At 38.0% G+C, this 18,801-nt stretch overlaps 1 protein-coding gene across 6 annotated transcripts in view; it reads right to left on the bottom strand.

Moving 5' to 3' along the window:
- MTRR (5-methyltetrahydrofolate-homocysteine methyltransferase reductase) overlaps positions 1–18,801 on the bottom strand; it is a 32,192-nt gene that overhangs the window by 10,153 nt on the left and 3,238 nt on the right. For 3 of the 6 annotated variants that reach the window (XM_064660956.1, XM_064660975.1, XM_064660966.1), the window contains exons 3-10: positions 18,068–18,249; positions 14,295–14,448; positions 11,305–11,422; positions 10,016–10,388; positions 7,118–7,240; positions 5,344–5,497; positions 1,777–1,865; positions 28–208 (exon numbers count right to left, since the gene is read on the bottom strand). In XM_064660956.1, the coding sequence (XP_064517026.1) occupies positions 28–208; positions 1,777–1,865; positions 5,344–5,497; positions 7,118–7,240; positions 10,016–10,388; positions 11,305–11,422; positions 14,295–14,448; positions 18,068–18,211 (1,336 nt within the window). In that variant the 5' untranslated portion in view covers positions 18,212–18,249. Of the gene's footprint in view, positions 1–27; positions 209–1,776; positions 1,866–5,343; positions 5,498–7,117; positions 7,241–10,015; positions 10,389–11,304; positions 11,423–14,294; positions 14,449–18,067; positions 18,250–18,801 lie in introns of those variants that run through there. The other 3 variants (XM_064660985.1, XM_064661004.1, XM_064660994.1) reach the window with 3 other exon arrangements.

Genomic DNA, 18,801 nt, shown 5'->3' with positions numbered 1-18,801 from the left:
CTAATTAAATCTAAATCAGTCAATTACCAATTAACAGGTTAAGTGAAGGCCTGCAGCTTGGAAAAGCATAAAGTAAATCCAGGAAGCAAACATTAGAATCTCTAATAAAGCGCATGTAATCAGAGGCTCCTTGTCTGCTGCAAAGCTCTTGAAGCCTCCGTTTTTCTCCTGCATCACTGGTACATTCTGCAAGAGCTCGCAAAAATGCCTGTAGGGAAAAAAATAAGAGGGAAGAGTAAAAAAACTTGTCCTTTTGGGAAAAGGGTCACAAAATTGGGAAAAACTTGAGTTTCCTGGGGAGAGGAAGCAGGTTAATGGATAATACATTTTATTTCGTAACACACACTTTCACCTACTATCAAAAATTTACCTTTTTTTTTTTTGACTGCTCTTCTAAAGTCTGTGACAAGTTAGCAGAAAATCCTACTTAGCCTGAGCAGGGTAGAGACAAACAGGCACAAGCCATTCCCTAAAAAATTCCAAATTTATGAAAGGCCTTCTTAATTCCCATATTTACACTTTAGTTAGGCAGCTCCATAACACAAATTAAATTAAGACGCAACACCACTTGCTAAGTTACAAAAGCCAGGAAACAAATAATAAAAAGTCTTAGAAGAGGTATAACTATAAATAAAGCACAGTATTTAATGAGTCATGTAAGTGTCGCTGTGGTATATAATGGTACTGTAAACTTTCCTTAAAAGAAAATTGAATTGAGCATTAAAAGATAAAGCAAAAATCAGATGTAAATAGTTACAAGTTTTTTTCCAAAATGAAAGATAGAAATAGACACAGTGCATAAAAGAAAAGTGATCCAAAACACCAAATGCAATCAGATGACACGTTCTACACAAAAAAATACTTGGAAAGTAATGTGAGTGCACTCAACCACTGAGCTTCCAGACAAAAGTTTTGAGAATGGAGTTACGTAAAGTACATTTTAGGCTGAACAGTTAATACAGCAAAACTGGCTTTGGCCATATTCCCCAGCCAACACTCTCTGCCTACTCTCATTGTCGAGACAAATTTTCAGAACTGTTAAATGAGGTTTTGAAAAGGCTGAAACAACTGGAAGATTCTCTTCTGCTGCAAAATCCACTAAATGGAATAAAAAGGTCCTTCTAAAAACTGATTTCCCTCAGAGACCCAACAAACACAACCGTTTAGCTTCATCTTTCATACAAAGTTATCTTTAAAATGTGTTTTGACAATACCAAAAATACACTTGCTTTTCCAGTTACAAGCTTTCAGTTTTTACATGCACAGAACGAAAGGAAAATAATATTTACATGTTGTGAGAACAAATACTACACAAGCAAAAATCTTTCTTTGAATTCTGCTAGGTTACTGAAATGCTAAAGAAAAGCTTTAAAATAATTTAAAGGACACTATTATATTTCCATATAGCAGTATGTGTCTTAAGTGACAGAACTTGACTTGATATGGCTCCCTCTGATTAGAAGAATGATTTCTCTAAACCGACTAAGGGGCCAGGTTCAGTCAGCCTTCCAGTTACCTGGCACCAAATTATCTAATACTTTTCTACTTACTTCCAGACTAGTTATGAATCAAGGTACTGCAGAACAGGAATGTTTGCCAGAAAAGCACCAGAAGTGACTCAGAGTAAAGTACAAACAACAGCATAAAAACTGGTAATTCTTATTCATCAAGAAACATAGTAACCACACATGAAGCAAAGCAAGGACAGATCTGTAAGAGCCCATAAAGCATAAAGTTACTAAGAATTTCTCTTTAAAAGAACAAACATATAAACACCTTTTTGGGAACTGCTCTTATTTCCAGACACCAGGTTAGAATGAATTTCAGAGTGCTTCTTTCAGGGATGTGCTGTGGACGAGATGCTCCTAGTTCAGTGGGAGGAAAAAAAAACAAAGCAAAATGTGCATCTATTAATATTAAAAAATGGAATCACAGAGTGCTTATTTCTTCAAAAAATATGAGAGCTAAACTGCATTTCATTCTGTATGTTTAAGCCCCAGCTGGTTGGTGGAAATTATAAGCTAAAGAACAAGACAGTGTTCTAATGAAGCATCAATGACAGTGTTCCAATGAAAAGTCAAAACTAGTTAGTAAAGCAGAAAACAAAAACAGAAGAATACTACAGTGTGTTCAATTACATTTCATTGCTAAACCACCTTTCTATTTTCCACCTTGAAGAAATTCAGTGGAATACCTACCAGAAAAGGAACATCTACATTTTTCCCCCTCCATCAATAAGCACTCCTGAAAACCAAAACATGTTGAAGCTTTCTAATTAGCCATTCAAAGGTGTACCCAGCCAATGCCACACTGGAGCTTGAGGCTCAGCATATCCAAAGGGTTTCTGTACAAGCAAATAATCTCTCCTCTACTCTCTACAGGTTCCATTTCTGGGAAGGAGGTACAGTGACATTCCATTTATCCCTTCATGGTGTCAGCCAGGCTTATCAGCCTCATTGCGTGTCATGCTAACACAGCTATTCCAAGTTAACTCCAAAAGCAATATAAGAGCATTTCTGTGACAAAAACCCCCTTTAATTAATAAGCTCTGTAGCTCCCAAATTGCTTTCTTATAGATCCAACTCACATGCTACTCTTGACAGTTAGCTACTGATTGTTCTACGCTTTTTTTTCATGCTCAAGAGCCCTTTAATACTACAGAATTTTTGCTCCAAGAACACAACTATAAACTTGCTAAATTACCTCTTTGTTACAGCATTACTTGACTGAACTCCTGATACAAAGAACAAAATTTACTTTTGGAAGAGGATTGGCATAAATATAATGCAGGAAAGAAGTGTCTGTTTTCATATTTGTATACAATTTCTTTTCTTGAACACACTGACAGCATGTTATAAGATGTAATTCATCCTCTTCCTAGGATGCTGATACACAAAATAAAAAAAAAAACCTAAAGAAATCCAGTATTTAAACAACAGACTTTGTACCAAACTTCAAATAATTTCTGTTTTTTCCTCTCAACTTATCTCATCTACTTCATCAGATAGACTGAACATAGAGAGGTGGTAAACAAAATTCAATGGCATCCCTGGTAAATCTTAAAGATGCAACAGAGGCACAGCATGCTGTTCAAGCTCTTCTCCCACGTTTTTCAGCTCTCTTCATTTAGTTTGTAGTAACTATTACAAATTCCTCCCAAATGTGAATAAAATTGAAGGACAACCATCTCAAAAGGAAAAGAACTCTGGAAAATTGCTAGGAACAGCTGAATTCTTTGGATCAGATTGGTAGCAACAAGTAATTAAGTTATAGCAACTTAACGAGTCTCTGTTCATCAGCACAGTAGCAAAGAATGAATTGCTCTGGGTCACATGGAAGACTCAAGAGCAGAACCAAGAACTTCGATTTTCTGTGCTGCAATCCAGTGTTATGATCTTCCTTTCCATTATCATCCATTAAGATTCACAAACAGGCATGCCATTTTACGTATAAGATACAGAAAAATGTTGCATAAACAACACAATTTCACCTTTTTTCCCTGATTAGTGCTACATTAGGCAGCCAGAGATATAACTATCTGGGTTTACACATAGGATGAGAGCACTGATATTCCAAGTTTCACTCAATTATTTTACCAACTTTGCCTTGGAAGGACAGGTTTTTTTGTATACAAGAATAATCAGGAGGCTAAGCTATGCTCACTTGGCTATATGGACTCAGTTCCACATGGAAACTGCTCTGACACTGATGAACTCTGTAAGGGCAGCTTTACATCCTTCCTGCAACAGCTGTGCAGCAGAAAAAAGGAAACTACTATAGGCAAGAAGGAGAGAATACCTCTCCGTGCCTATTCAAGGAGACCTTCACTTTAAACATGCTATTGACACTGTCTTTACCTTACAGAGAGAGTTGTGTTTTATGCAGTTTTTAGCAGGGCTCTGATTTGAAGGGCTCTGATTTGCACAGAAAAACCTATTGGCCTTTAGGAGGAAAAAAATTTTAAGCCCACCTTCCTATGAAAATCTGATGCTTTTTGGTCTCCATTAACTCCTCCTTTGCTATATCCCTCCCTTTTAATTGCTTCCTTTGTTAACGTGCTTGATTCTGTAAAATCTGTAAACAGTGTAAACAGCAGAAGCAGCATACCTGAGAAATCCCCCACACCACCCAGTCTATGGCTGCTTGTCTGTGCACAGTTGTTAGGCCCTGGATGGGGTGACACTGCCTTGAGCTTGAGGGTGCTCAGGACCAATCCTGATCCAAATGCAGATTGTTAAAAAGCCAAGACCTTTCTAGGACCTTTGGTGGGAGCAGGGAGGGAAGCCGGTGTGTTTGGAGGGTGTATGTTCCAGAGGAACAAGGATGATGAGGGTTCCCCAAGAGGGAGGTGCCAGGGGAAGGGGTTTATCACAGTGGGGCTGGATAACAGCTAGACCAGCCCTGCAGATGCAGGGCTTATTCCCAGTGCAGGAACCAGGCTAAAACTGACACTGGCCCTGCACCAAATCTAACTTGTGACCCTGCCCAGCAGAGGTTAGTTATTGGCATGGGGGTCAAGGATAAGATCAGCTGCATCTGGATATCCCATATGATATGTTCCAACATGGCCTGTCACATGAACTCACCTCATTAAGAAATTACTTGTGTTATTTGTGAATTCCAAGAAATGGGCCTATTTACATCTCATACTTAATGGACAGCTTGTGTTGCCCTTAACAACAAAGGGAATCTCACCATGAGAACTGATTTACATACAGACCAGAACAACAAAGAGCCCTATCCCATCCTGCGGAAAAAATGTCACAACTCAGCAGCCCCATTAAGACACCAACTGCAGTGCAAGGTGGAGTAATTCGCACAGATCCACAGGCGTACCTTCGACCTGCAGCCACTCAAGCATGGGATCATAAGACTCAGCGGAACAGATCACATGGACTTAACAGCCCCTTAAAAGGGACCTTGCAACAGCACTGATGTTTCTACTTCAGGAGTGCGGCCCTCTTAGGATGCAAAACAGATTGATATGAAGCACTGTGCAAGGAGATTTTACTTTCAAGTGGGGGATTGTAAGGTTATGTGATTAAAGCCTCATCCATAAACGTAAAGGAGCACAGAGTAAGAATATGATGGATGCACGCCAATTTCAGGCTGAAGTTCCCAGTCAGTAGCTAACTCATCTATAGTAAAACCAGCAGCAGCATGCTTATGTATCCTCTCTTGTTTTAACACATCGCTGTGATTTCCAACATGCCTCCATGAAACAACAGCTGTGTTCCAACACTAAAAGTAAAAATGTTTGAAACTATGCATACTAGTTACTACGAACACAGAAAGGAGTCCTGGTCCCTGACAGGACCAATGCATCAGTGCATCACGCCATACCTTTCTTTCTAGTGCCCTGCTTAACCTTTACGCAAACGAAGTCATCTCCTTTTTCAGAAAGTCCCAAGATATGAAGAAGCTCTTCCACCTCGTTGGCATTGTTGGGACATATTACACAGAAGGCATCTCCAGGTTGGTAGTCAAAGACTGTATCCTGTTTTAAAACAAGAAATCCTTTCTATTAAATCGTACCACAAACCAAGGCTAACAGCATCCCCATTCCTGACAACAGTCTTCCTACTATTGCACTCTCATTAAGTTTTTTTACTCTGTACTAACACTTCACTCTTTGGAGTGCATCAGAAATGAAATAGTCATGTTTTCTTTCCAGGCTTAACCTTACTAATTAGAAAAATCTTTCCTTATCTGGTTTAAATATTTGGATGCTCTTTAATGAGAACTGCTGAGCAGCCTAAGCAGAAGGAAAATAAATACGTATTAAGAGGATGTGTTATATAATCAGCCCAGATCATTAATTACTGTTGTACCTTGTTTTCTGGTTTGAGAAGAGCAGAGAAATGAAGTCCTCATAATTATGCAACTTTTTATAGAGATAAATTATCACTAAAAGAAAATTTGCTGGTTAAACTATTTGATGAACTGTGACTGCAATTGCCCAGCTGCTTTTATTTTCTGGAGGAAAAAGAAAAATAGCAAGATATGAGCACAGTGAAAATTCAAATCTTAAGGTCTTAAGACCTAGATTCTACTTAGTTGTCTGAGATTCTCATGTGCAAGTGCTGAAACCCTACTCAAGCTTCTGCCTGTTAAAGGAACGTACAGAATTATCCTTGCATCATTATGTTTCCCTTGTGCATCAGGTGAGGTGACCTGCACACACAGACTGTTAAGGTGTTAGGTGAAAAAGGCAAAAAAATGCTTACATTTCCAGTGGGTGCTGATGACAGAATGTATGTACACATACAAATATAGGCAAAAAAATCTGTTGCTTAGATAATCAGTTGCTCAAAACTTAACAGACTCTATTTATAACTGGAATTCAAAGATGTCCCACATATATTGATACAGATTAGGTGAAGAGAATCCATTAAAAGTTACTGTCAAAAATCAGATTATCCCAAAAGCAATATTCTACAAATTTGGGAAACCACTCAAAAGCAACATACTTTCCTTTCAAAGATTTCTTATAAAGTAATATCGATCTGCCTGCTTTTAATCTTCAAACCAGTATATAAAGTATGATCTTCATTAAATAAACTAAACCAGTTTTTTAACTGAGGGTAACTGAGGTTGACAGTTTGAGCAGCATGCTAACAAGTCAGAGAAAACCAATGCCAGAGGTAGAAACATTGCTCAAGAGCTAACAATTCCTATAATACCAGTCAAATTACTACTTGTGTAGATTATCCATCACAAGGAACAGTCACAATTTACTACAGTTTCTGAATATTCTTCAAGTTGTATACTTATAAACTGAAAGATTATTCATTTTCAACATTCCCTGATCACCTATCTCCACTGCAAATTCCCTTCAAAATGCTATTTCAGTCAGTACAATATCCACGGAACAACAAAGAAATTAATTTGACACCTTATTTCTGTTTTGACTTCCAGGAAGTCCTATTTTTCAGTGAATAAATCAAACTTCCCATTTACAAAATAGATCAGTGTAAGCTAATATTTTATTGTACAGGGAATTATTTTTTTTTTAAACAGTCAAATAAATAATTTTCCCCTCCAGTTATTATATATAACACACATGCTTTCCACCCTTTATTTTCACCCACTAAAGAAAAAGCCATCACTAACTTACTGAAATATCAAGTTCTAAGAGCAAAGCGGTTTTTATTGCATCTTCTCTAGTGAGTTGAACTGCTTTTGTAACTGGCACTTCAAAGGTTGTTTCCTCAGAGATAAGTGAGGACAGATGTGGATTCTGAAAAAGAAGATACAAAAACTTACACTAAAAATGCAAATCAGCTGAATGACAGCTTAGTATGACATACAGGAATTAGTATTGATACAGGTTTTTTTTTAAACAATCTTGGAAAACAACTCAAAACGATGAGGAAAACCACGAATCTTCTGTATTCATAGAGTGTTTTGCTCTACATTTTTAGAAATTGCATCTAAGTAGCAACATACATATATTCAATTATAAAAAGTCAGTAGGCTTGAACAGTCTAATGGGTCTACTTTATTATCAAATGCAGCTAGCTGTTTCATTTTTCACACGCTGCCCTGAAAATAGCCAATTAGAGAATGGCATTTATGTTAAACCCCAGAAAACTCCTGCCTAATTAAAGGATTACCAGGTGTGTAGAATGGACATAAAAAGTAAGAACAGAAGCTACATCACTGCAGATTCACAGCCTAAGACTTTGGGGTCAATATGGGGCTATTATTATGGGCAACTTATAAGAGGACTTAAATTTAGAGCTAATCAGCAAACCCCACACTACAAATCAGCATCATGTTATACCACAACATTTCTACACAGGTAAAAATGTGCCCCAAGAATTGCAAATGCGCACCAAAAATAATTTCAGATCACATCTGTCAAAGGCTGTCACTTGAAGATCAGACTGCAGCCCTCATTTCTCCATCACTGTAGTCAGCAAGTTTGACTTGACATCAATGCTGACAAAAAAGAAGAGGTGGGAAAGATACCACGTGTCCATAACAATATTCTGTGAAATGTAAAGGAAATATTCTACCAACAAGAGAATATTTGTGAATCTGAAGATTTCCTATTTAAAAAAAGAAGATAAGAGAATCACTTAAGACCAACAGTTGGAAGTTTTTTTAATTCTCTTAAAATTTTGGTGATTAATGGCCTGGGCAATAATCAAGTCATTGTGCATCAGCTGGACTGTGGTAATTGTCTACATTTGTATTCCCTCCAAATCAAGTTCAAGGCATAATGAAATCAAGATTTAAGCTAAACTGTATTATCTTACACTAGCCACAAATGCTTAAGTCTATTACTGCTCTGGCATTAATAAGCAGCAGCTTGTTAATTCAGCCCTGAGACTCAACAGTCCAAAACACAGATCATATAAGTAACTAGAGAGATCGTGTACCCAGCCTTCTTTAAATGACAGGGAGCCTCTCTCTGGAGATATCCAAAATTCAACTTGATGCATTTCAAAACACACCAACTTCAGCTGTACTTGCCAAAAAATACCCATGCCTGTTCCAATGTGATGTAACAAGAAAGGACTTGCATTGTTTCATACCTGCAAAACCAAACATGACCCTATACAGAACCTAGTTGTTGACAAGATCCAGCCAACTGTGTCAAAAATAGTGCCAAAACAAAAAAACCCAAACATGTATTTGATTCTTTCCAAGGCTCGAGACAATCAACCAGCTTTATACGTGAAATCTGGACTATAATCTTTTTAATCTGCCACTGAATTCCAGACTAGAAGATTCAGTTTTTTCCATCTGCTGTTCAAAAGTAAAATTTACTTTTCTCTACTTACAGAAAATTTAGGCATCAATATTAGAACCTGATGAATTATTTCAGAGATCAGTCTGAATATATACGGACTTTAAGAAAATGGGCTCTTCTAAGCACTGTAGCACCACTTTCAACTCAACTATTAGTCTTTAATTGACGAATACCTCTAAATCATAAATCTCCAAAAATTTAACTGGGATTATTAAATTCAACAACCTGAGCAACACCAACCACAAAATGAGGTTTATAAAAAAAACCCCAAAATTATCAAGTGTTTAAATCCATACACTCTAAACTAATTCTATTAGCTAGACTAAGTGATTCTCTCAGCATTACCATTAACACTCAACAGAGAGTGTCACACTAAAGGGCTTTCATGAGCAGCCACATCAGAGGACTGGGCCCAGGAGCCCCATCTCAGCTCAGTCCTGGATCTTCAGCCCTGTCTGAGCTACATTACAAGAGAGCTGATTCAGCGGCTCAGTCAAAACCATGTCTATCATCGGACACAGATCCTGTTGATCTAGGCCTGGATCTTGAGACCAGACCAAATTCTTGGGTTGGCCCCAGACCTGCCTCATTCCCACAAACTTGCCTGATGATCTGCATTCTTGGCTGATCCTGGCTGCAACCTCCTGGTTTGCATTGCTTGGGTATTGCGGGACGGTGCTGGCTGTGCTACCGCACTCAGCTTCTGATTCCCAGTCATTTAAAGAACAACCAGACTTCACTGATTCCTTGCACGGATAACCGAAACACCTGCCCTTTGCAGGCACCCAGAAAAGTCTGAGTCACGCTTGACAACAGGAGATAGTTCCCAGCTTGTGCTAATTCTTCCTTTTGTACAGTAGGTCTCTGTTTAACATGGCTTCATAGGAAAAGCATACTGGTTTTTGGTCTATAGTTCATCTTCCATTTCCAATAGTAGAATTATGATCATGTTTTTACAATGGCCAAGTTTCTCTGTTGGTAAGTATGCAGCAAGACTTTGAGTAATTTAGAGCATCTTAATGCATTCTGAAAGTACTAAAAATTGAACAGAAACTGTACTATACTCCTTACTACAGGAAGATGTTTTCACCAGCATAACATAAGCCACTGATGACCTGAATTCTTGCCTTTCTGACAGTGCAATGCCAAATTACTATTTAGCTAAATTTTATCTCTTTTGAGCTGCATGTAGGAGTATACACTCATACTCCTACGAGAGCTGGAGGCTTTTACCACTCAAAGTGAAGTCCTTACCTCACCATGGGTGCCTTGAAACTGCACCTCTATGTATTCTGGTGGCAGGGCAGGAATATTAAGAGCAGACTGGGAGAGAGGAGGGATGGAATTAACAAGTGAAGGTTCAGTGCTTCTAGCTGGAGTCACAAGATTAATGTCATCCACTTTCTGTGACAGAACATCAGAACTCTTCACTCCCTCATCTTCTAGCTTCAAGTTCTGTACTTCAGAGCTTAAGTTCAGTTCATGCACAACATGTGGAGCTGGAGAGAGAGAGCTAGTAACAGCATCAACAACATTGTTCATGCCTTCTTTTTCTTTCTGCAGTAGCAATACTTCCTTGAGAGCAAGCCAAAGTCCATCAATCCAAGGATCAACCACTAATTCCAAACTGGGAATGGAGGGAAAAAAAAAAAGAAGAAATGCGTGGATAAATTATTATGACTTTCTGGACTGTTAATTTAGAAATAATGAAAAGACAACAAAACCTAAAAACATTGCTAACTTTCTATTTTAATATATAACTGTGGCTGTTATCAAGATTATTTCTTTGTTTTAAAAAATTATTTAGTTGCTATCACTATGTAAATTTATGGAGTCTAAAATGTATAACGGACTCACTCTTCTTCCAGTTTCTCATTTTTATTTTCATACGCTGAACTTTATGACAGGAAGTTGAAGGAATGGTACCAGAATATACAACTTTTCATTGTGCTACAGCAACATCAATAGCTTACACTAATGGTCCATTTTTATTATTTTAGAACACAAGATGTAAGTTTTATGGTTATGAAAATGTTGCATTCAACTGCCTTGCATCAGCATGCACAGAACCAATATAAGCTGCAGTTCAAAATAACTAAGACAAGACTGCAGCCTACTGGCCAGAAAGAGCAGCAGAGCAGTGAGGGAGTTGTTTTCTTACATAATTCCTCTACAGCAAACAAAAAAATCTTGTTACATAATTCCTCTACAGTCATCCTCCCTCCACTTCCCCCCCCTCAAAAAAAGAGAAAAAACAGGTTACATTTATAATCCCTCCACTTACTCTGAACTACATAATTTCTAAAACTGCTAAATATTCTCTATTTTTCCAGGTATTACAAATGTTTGCTCACACTTTAAAAATAGTTTTACTTAATAACAGTTGAGATGAAAAGGCATACTGTGCTCGAGTGGAACTCATTCCTATGAGGTATTAAGTATCCGGGTTTAACAGATTTCAAATGGTTCAGAACACTTAGCCAAAAAACCATGCAAATATTGCATCTTGAAGAAATAAAATCATAAACTCATTCAGCTCTTACCCTACACAATCATCTGCTAATCCTGTGTCATAGAAGTGCTGGGCACCAAGTTCTTGAAGTCGTCGGTCTACTGTCTTTCCACCATTACAAAAGAACATGTACTCTGAATCTCCCAGACCTAGGAAATTCAAGGAAAGAGGAATCATGTCAATTAGGCAGCCACCCAGGCTACACAGACAAAGATCTGCAAAGATAATACAGGATTTTCTTGCAGGCAAATAGAAGAATCTGATATGTTGGAGCGAGTCCAGAGGAGGATCATCAAGTTGATTAGAGGGATGGAGTACCTCTCCTATGAAGAAAGGCTGAGAGAATTGGGACTGTTCAGTCTAGAAAAGAGAAGGCTTTGGGATGACCTAATTGCAGCCTTCCAGTACCTGAAGGGAGCCTACAGGAAAGATGGAGAGAGAGGATTTACAAGGGCACGAAGTGATAGGAAAGGGGGAATGGCTTCAAACTGAAAGCAAACAGGTTTAGATTAGATATTAGGAAGAAATTCTTTACTGTGAGGGTGGTGAGGCCCTGGAACAGGTTGCCCAGGGAAGCTGCAGATGCCCCATCCCTGAAAGCGTTCAAGGCCAGGTTGCATGGAGCTCTGAGCAACTCGATCTAGTTAAAGGTGTCCCTGTCCATGGCAGGAGAGTTGGAACTAGATGATCTTTAAGGTCCCTTCCAATGATTCTATGACATAATTACATAAACACTTGTGTATGTAACTGTATTATTCAGATGCATGGAAAAATACTTATGTATATATGAACTTCAAACAAAATTGTGTTTGTCCCAAAATAGAGCTGAAAAAGTGGCTCCTCCATCACAAATATAGGACAGAGAAATATTCTGAAAACACTTTGCTTTCAGTATTTCACATTTTGGAAGAATGTTGCTTTAGTTTGAGGCTTTTAAAAAACACAAAACTCCTCTTACAGGAAAAATGTAAGGAATCAAAAAAAATGAAAAATAATATAACTGATAAGAAAGTAGGAAACTCTGAATGAAAGAATCTGGCCCAACAACCTCCTCCTCAGGAATCTAAGATTTCTTTGTAGATCTCATTTTAACTGCACTGGGTTTTCTGCCCTTTAACTATTGTGAAGATGTTCTATTAGAAGATGCTGAACAGTCAGTCAGGAAGTATGTCCATGGAAGATTTAAGAGGTCAGCTAAAACACTGACCCACCTTAAAAGTGATCAGTAATCCTTAACAGATGCTTGTCTAACAATCCCAAAGACCACTGGTTAGGTAGTCTTCACACATTCTGTAAGTAATCCACACCTCTGGTTCACTATCACTGTCAGAATTTTTCACAGCCTGACTCTTTCTCATGTGCAATTCCAAAACACTAGATCCTTATTATTCCCACTTGTGCTGGTTTCCTCATCATAGCTAGTATGAGGCCATGTTTTGGACTTGTGCTGGAAAGAGTGTTGATAAATCAGGGATGTTTTAGCTATTGCTGAGCAGTGCTGATACACGGAGTCAAGGCCTTTTCTGCTTCTCACTGCACTCCACCAGCAAAGAGGCTGGCGGTGCACAAGCTGGAAACAGCCATGACAGGTGACCCCAACTGACCAAAGGAACATTCCATACCATATGGCATCATGCATATAAAGCTGGGGGGAGAAGAAGGAGTGATGACGTTTATTTTCCCAAATCACTGCGATGCATGATGGAGCCCTGCTTTGCTGGAGATGGCTGAAATACCTGTCTATCCATGGAAAAGGGTAAATGAATTCCTTCTTTTGCTCTGCTCGTGTGTGCAGCTTTTGCTTTCTCTATTAAACCGTCTTTATCTCAGCCCATGAGTTTTATCACTTTTACCCCCACAATTCTCTGCCCCACCCCAAGACAGAGCAGGTAGGAGGAGTGAGAGAGCACCTGTGGGGGGCTTGGTTGCTGGCTGGGGTTAAACCATGATGCCACCTAATAATGGACTATTCCTCTCTCCTTACAACAGCCTTTTTTTCTTTTAAGAAGGATTCTGCTCTTGCTCAAGTAAACACTTCATTGGACCAGCTGAAATGAATACCATGAATGTATTTTAAGACTGGCAACTTGTTAGACTTGAATCCTGTTATAACTTATAGACACTATAATTTCTGCTACAACAGAAGTCAGTATTAATACAATGCTTATCTTCATACATGCACATATGCGTTTAGTAAGCTATGAAAAACCTAACTATTTCACAAACTGTAATGTATAACTAGGCAATAGCACAACATCTCAAAACTCTACATGACTGCAATGCATATATTTCAGACTTCCACATTATGTGTCCAGTAGAAATTTCCTTCTAGTGAGTACCTTCCTCTCCAGACACCTGGAAATTTTCTCACTCCCAGCTATCAACTTAAAACTTGTCAGATAAAAATAACCTAGGTTCAAACAGATGTTTCTGGAGTTTGTTTATAAACACAATCTGAAAACTCAACAAACTGACCTTATCATCAGCTCAAGATACATCACATGCATTTTGCCTAATCTGTATTTTGCTTACCCATGTTTAAGATAATGTTACATTCCTTCTCTTGATAAATATGACATTCAAAATTAAAATATTACTGCAAATTTAAAGGGATGGGATGATCTTAAAAACCTTGTTTTTAAGAACATTTTATACTGCCTTTCCCTCTGTATAGAAAAATGCCCAATGACCCACACAGTCAAGTAAACTAATCTAGTTCCTAGAGATCTGACATGAAATTAAAACTTTAACAGTTATAGATAGCTTACATCATATGTTTTTTTATGCAAAGAAAATTAAACAATAAAAAATTACATTAGTAGCTTACATTCAGATAATTTCTGTGACATTTTTCCTTTACTGGTCATAGAGGACATTACACAAAAAAAGTGTTTATATTTTAAAAATTAATGTTTTATAAGCACTTAAAAAAACAACCAACCAACCTATTCAGAAGTTAAAAAGACAAAAATTACTCACTGACAGAGAAGTTCTGCAATAATATAGAAAATACTAAATCACCTAGCAATCCATACTGGAGATGTGCGAAATGATCAGGTGGCAAGGTTGAGTCTTGAATTTTCTTTACAAACTTGCGGGCAGTGTCTGGTGGGTCTCCAGTACCAGTAGTGGAAATAACAATAACCACAGGATCCTTTTCTGTTTCCAGGTTATACTACAAACAATAGGACAAGTTAAATTAAAAGGCGCCATTTGATACCGCTTTGTGGCCTTAGATAATCTATCTTCCACCCTTCCTCTACCCAAAGGTATGCAGAAAAACAATTAATTTCATTTTTACCTATATTAAACCACAGAAAGTCTTTAAAGTAATTACAAGTCATTTTGGGGATGCAATTTATAATCTTGTTCGGAATTTTCAAGATCAGATTGGGTAAAGCCCTGAGGAACCTGCTCTGACCTCAACTGACCCTGCTGCAAGATAGCCTCATGAAGTCTCTTCCAACCTGAAATATCCTACGATCCCATACACAAATGTCAAACAGCAGCATTTTGAGCAGGCTAATACACACATGAAGAATACCTCAAAACTGCACTCAGGCAGCTTAAATATGCAATCCCTACAGTATTTAATTTGTCAAGTAGAAAAAGTATTTCTGTATATACGATCAAAAACCACCATAATTTCACACAGATAAGTGGAATGTGGCCATACGAACTGTGGGGATCACTTCTAAGTTCCATTAAGTATCATTTGGTTCTGTTGCCACAAAAACATCCTGTGCTTTGGGAGAACTAAGGTAGCTCTGAATAGTGATAATCACTCACCATACTCTATAGTCTGCCTAATTTTGGCCCCTTCACCCTGCCCCCAATTCACTTCTCTCCCCTTTGCTAATAGCTATCTTCCATATTTCCCAGTTTCATAGGGGCTACTCCCACTATACCAGGTTGACAAGAACTTCCTGTACCAGGGACTGTGTGTCAGTTCCATAAATTCGGGTCTCATGCAACCATTTATTACTTCTCACGTAAAAATCATTCAGATTCTTTGATTATTCCAGCTTTCCACCAATAGTGGGCTGGGCACTGTGCTAGCATGCTATCGGTCAGGTCACCCACACAACTTGCTCTCAAAGGACCCCTACGGCCTATGGGTTTTGAACCATGCAGCCAACCATTGACCTGGGTGAAACACAGCTCCACAGACACCTTGTTCAGGAGTGACCTCTGGAGGTTACCAACTCCACCCCACACCCCAAGCAGGACTAACTGCCAGCGCTGCACTTGGTCAGCTACAACTGTGGCTGAATTTTGAAAACTTCTAAAGGGTAGAGATTCCCCTTTTCTTCTTTCATCCAGAAGAACTTCTCCACTAGTGTCACATCTGAGTTTATCAGATGGCAGTCAGTGGATTTGTCCTCCTGTTATACAGTTTTCTGCTGCCAAGAAGAGTTTGGCTCATGAAGGCTGCTATTAGATCACTCCTTAGCCTCATTTTTGCCATAATAAGCAACCTAAGCTCCTTCTACTGCTCCCTGGAGGTTGCAGTTTAAATTCTCTTCCAGCATTCCAAGTTTAATAAAAATAGTAGGGTTATGAGAAAATAAAGATTGCAACAGATGCTGTGTTTCACTTAAAGCAGTTTCAGGACTGCAACTCAAAACTTCAGAGTTTGAGGAGTTATGTTCTAAACATTTCACTTCATAAATCATTCAAACATTATCCCCTTGTCAAGCCATGTAAAAAATTATCTGACACCTACAACCCAAAATATTAGAAATACAGAGAAACAGAGTATAAAGGCGTTTTGCTATTAGCAGTGTTTCCAAATCCTTTCTGAAGAACCTAAAAGCAGTTGTATGGTCAACTTAAATTACTACTGGAACAGAGTCCCACCTCTGACAGTGGCCTACAGCAGATGCCTAGAGAAGTGTAAGCGAACAGAGTAAGCATGCAAGGATATTCCCCTTTGCCAGACTTCAATGAGTTGTGGTCCAGGAACATTCCAAACAGAGGTTTTGTCTTTTACAAGTTCAGGTGAACTCCAAGTACCCACAAAATCCTGTGACTTCCAAAACTGAAGTATGAGTTGTACAAAAAAAGGCCTTAAGGGTCCTGTTGCAATAAGAACCCTGATTTTCAAAACTTCCACAGCTGATTTGATAAGTACAAACACAACAGCTTCTGCAGTGCATTGCCACAGGTGACTACTGCATTAATAAACAAAAGCAAATTCTTCAAGTAAAGAAAGTAAGAGTCTAGTGGTATGACATAAGAATTCACTAAATTTACTAATTTACTGAAGGAAGATGACAGAATCAGACACCCAGGTTTGTCTTATCCAGAATAATACATATAATGACAAATGCACTTATTCAGGTAACTCATCCAAGGCTGACTACACACACTGTGACCCAAGACGATCTCCATTCAGCCTCATTTTTCACTGCTACTACCTCACTTCCACTTCATTTCAGTCTTCCATAAAAAGTAATCACCATAACCAAGCAAAGATTTATGACCTTTTCTCATCCATGAGACTGTAGGTGAGAGACACTACTTGGAAACAGCCAGTGTTTCTGAGATCTGAGCAGTATTTGACCATCCACTTTTGTATGGCAAGAGGATCACATTTATGAGTACTGACTCTCTAGTCACCTACTCCATCCATACACCATCACAGCAATCCCTTTAAGAGATGACAAAATCTGAAAATACCCAACAGCTACATAAAGACGGACCTTCTAACTGACAAACAGGGAAAAAGCAGAAGCTTATGTGATAAAATCTACAAAGCTGTAGAAATTACTTTTTTCCGCAGTGCCTAATTCTCAGATTCTCAATTCAGTACATATTTCTAGCTCATCATGAACTTGTAGCTCTGAGTTGTCTTGCCAAATTTGACAGAATAGATTTATTCAAGAGTAAAAATAGCCTGTCTACCACCTGTCAAATGCAAAAGAAATTAAATAGAATGATATAAGGAGAATCTTCACATTCCAGGCTGGCTGCGTAGAAGTATCTTTGTAACATTCAGCTACATACTTAGTGAACATTCATTCAAAATATCTCACATTTTCAAGTGCATGAAAAAAAATCTTTCAGGTGTTATTTTCTTCTTGTCCCATATGAAATACCAGGCTATCAGTTTTGATTGTTTTTTATGGTTTTTATATGTTTTTGTTTGAGAACATAGTTGAAAGTACTTTGTGAAGGAAATTACACTCCATGTTGCTTTTAGTTAGACACTAATAGTTTTCATATTCTTACTCTTGGATAACAGCAAGTAACAAAAAGCCACTTCCTTGCTCCAGACAAGCTTTTTGTTTTTTTTCTAGAATATAACTTGAGTGAATCCTGTGGGAAATGAAGTGAGCGCATATGCTAAGCAACACAAGAAGACCCCACAAAAGATCCAGGCCATTCTGGAGCCCACAGTTAACAGCACACAGAACATCAATGCAACAAAAGAAACAGAACAAAGAGGGGGGAAAAAGTGCATCATTTCTAACAACACAAGACCTTACCCTACTGCATAAATAAATAGTTTTCAAGAAATCACTGAATTATTGTTAGAAGAGAGATAAAGATTTACAGTTCTAATAAAAAAAGTCACAAGAAACATGTATCTTTGGCAGAAGGCTACTAAGTGACTGTGAGTATTGGTCCAAATTACTGATTCATAAGGAAAAAAATTTAAAATTCAATGGTATATTTTAGGTGGGTGCAATCAGGTAGCCTTCATGATTATAAAGGGCCACCACTCAAGCACATGAAGAAAAATGCAGTTCTTAAATACTTATTTTTCAAAACAGTGTGGAGTATCTCACCTTATCCATTTCACTTATACAATGCATATCAGCTTCAAGTCCATGGGTACCTGCTTGCTGCCATATTTCCTCAGCTATGGCTTTTGCCTGCCCCTTTTGTGTTGCATAGAGGAGCAAAAACCTCCTTTTTGAATCACAGCACATTTCCCAAAACACAGGATTTTTACTTTTTTCTATAGACACTGCAGGGGAAAAAAGAATTAGAAAAAGTGAATTTATTGTAAGCAGAACAGCAAGATTTTACTTCTAAAGAGTAAAGATTTACTCTTTACATTTAAAAGAGATACTTTAAAGATAGCAGTACTGGTGTTTAACTTGCAAATGAGGCATCTACTCTGAAAAGAAGCCATTTCTCACAACTAAGCTTTGTAGACCAGGTTTTGAAGGACTCATAGTATTGGTCCTGTGTGCTCTAATGCCTTGATGTTGCAATAATATTGCAATATCCCCAGTATCAAGAATCTAGCTTGTAAACAATACAACACAAAAACTATTTTTATGAAAATATGTATTATCTTTATTACATAAGTTATATTTTCCATTTCAAGTCAATGACTGCTTTGTTCACTTTTCTAAGATGTATTTGGAAACCAAACACAACATACACCTGGTGAAGTCAAACTACGAAGCCTGAGAAAAAAAAATAGAACTCTTAGTTTCTTCTTTTCTGAAATCAGTATTTTTTTCCCAAATGACTTTACTGTACACTATGTCTGTACTTTGGAGAAAAACCA

This window comes from Pseudopipra pipra, chromosome 1 (assembly GCF_036250125.1).
Source record: "Pseudopipra pipra isolate bDixPip1 chromosome 1, bDixPip1.hap1, whole genome shotgun sequence".
NCBI classification, from domain to species: Eukaryota; Metazoa; Chordata; class Aves; order Passeriformes; family Pipridae; genus Pseudopipra; species Pseudopipra pipra.
The sequence above is the reverse complement of the archived record's forward strand: the minus strand, read 5'-3'. Positions and strand labels throughout refer to the sequence as shown.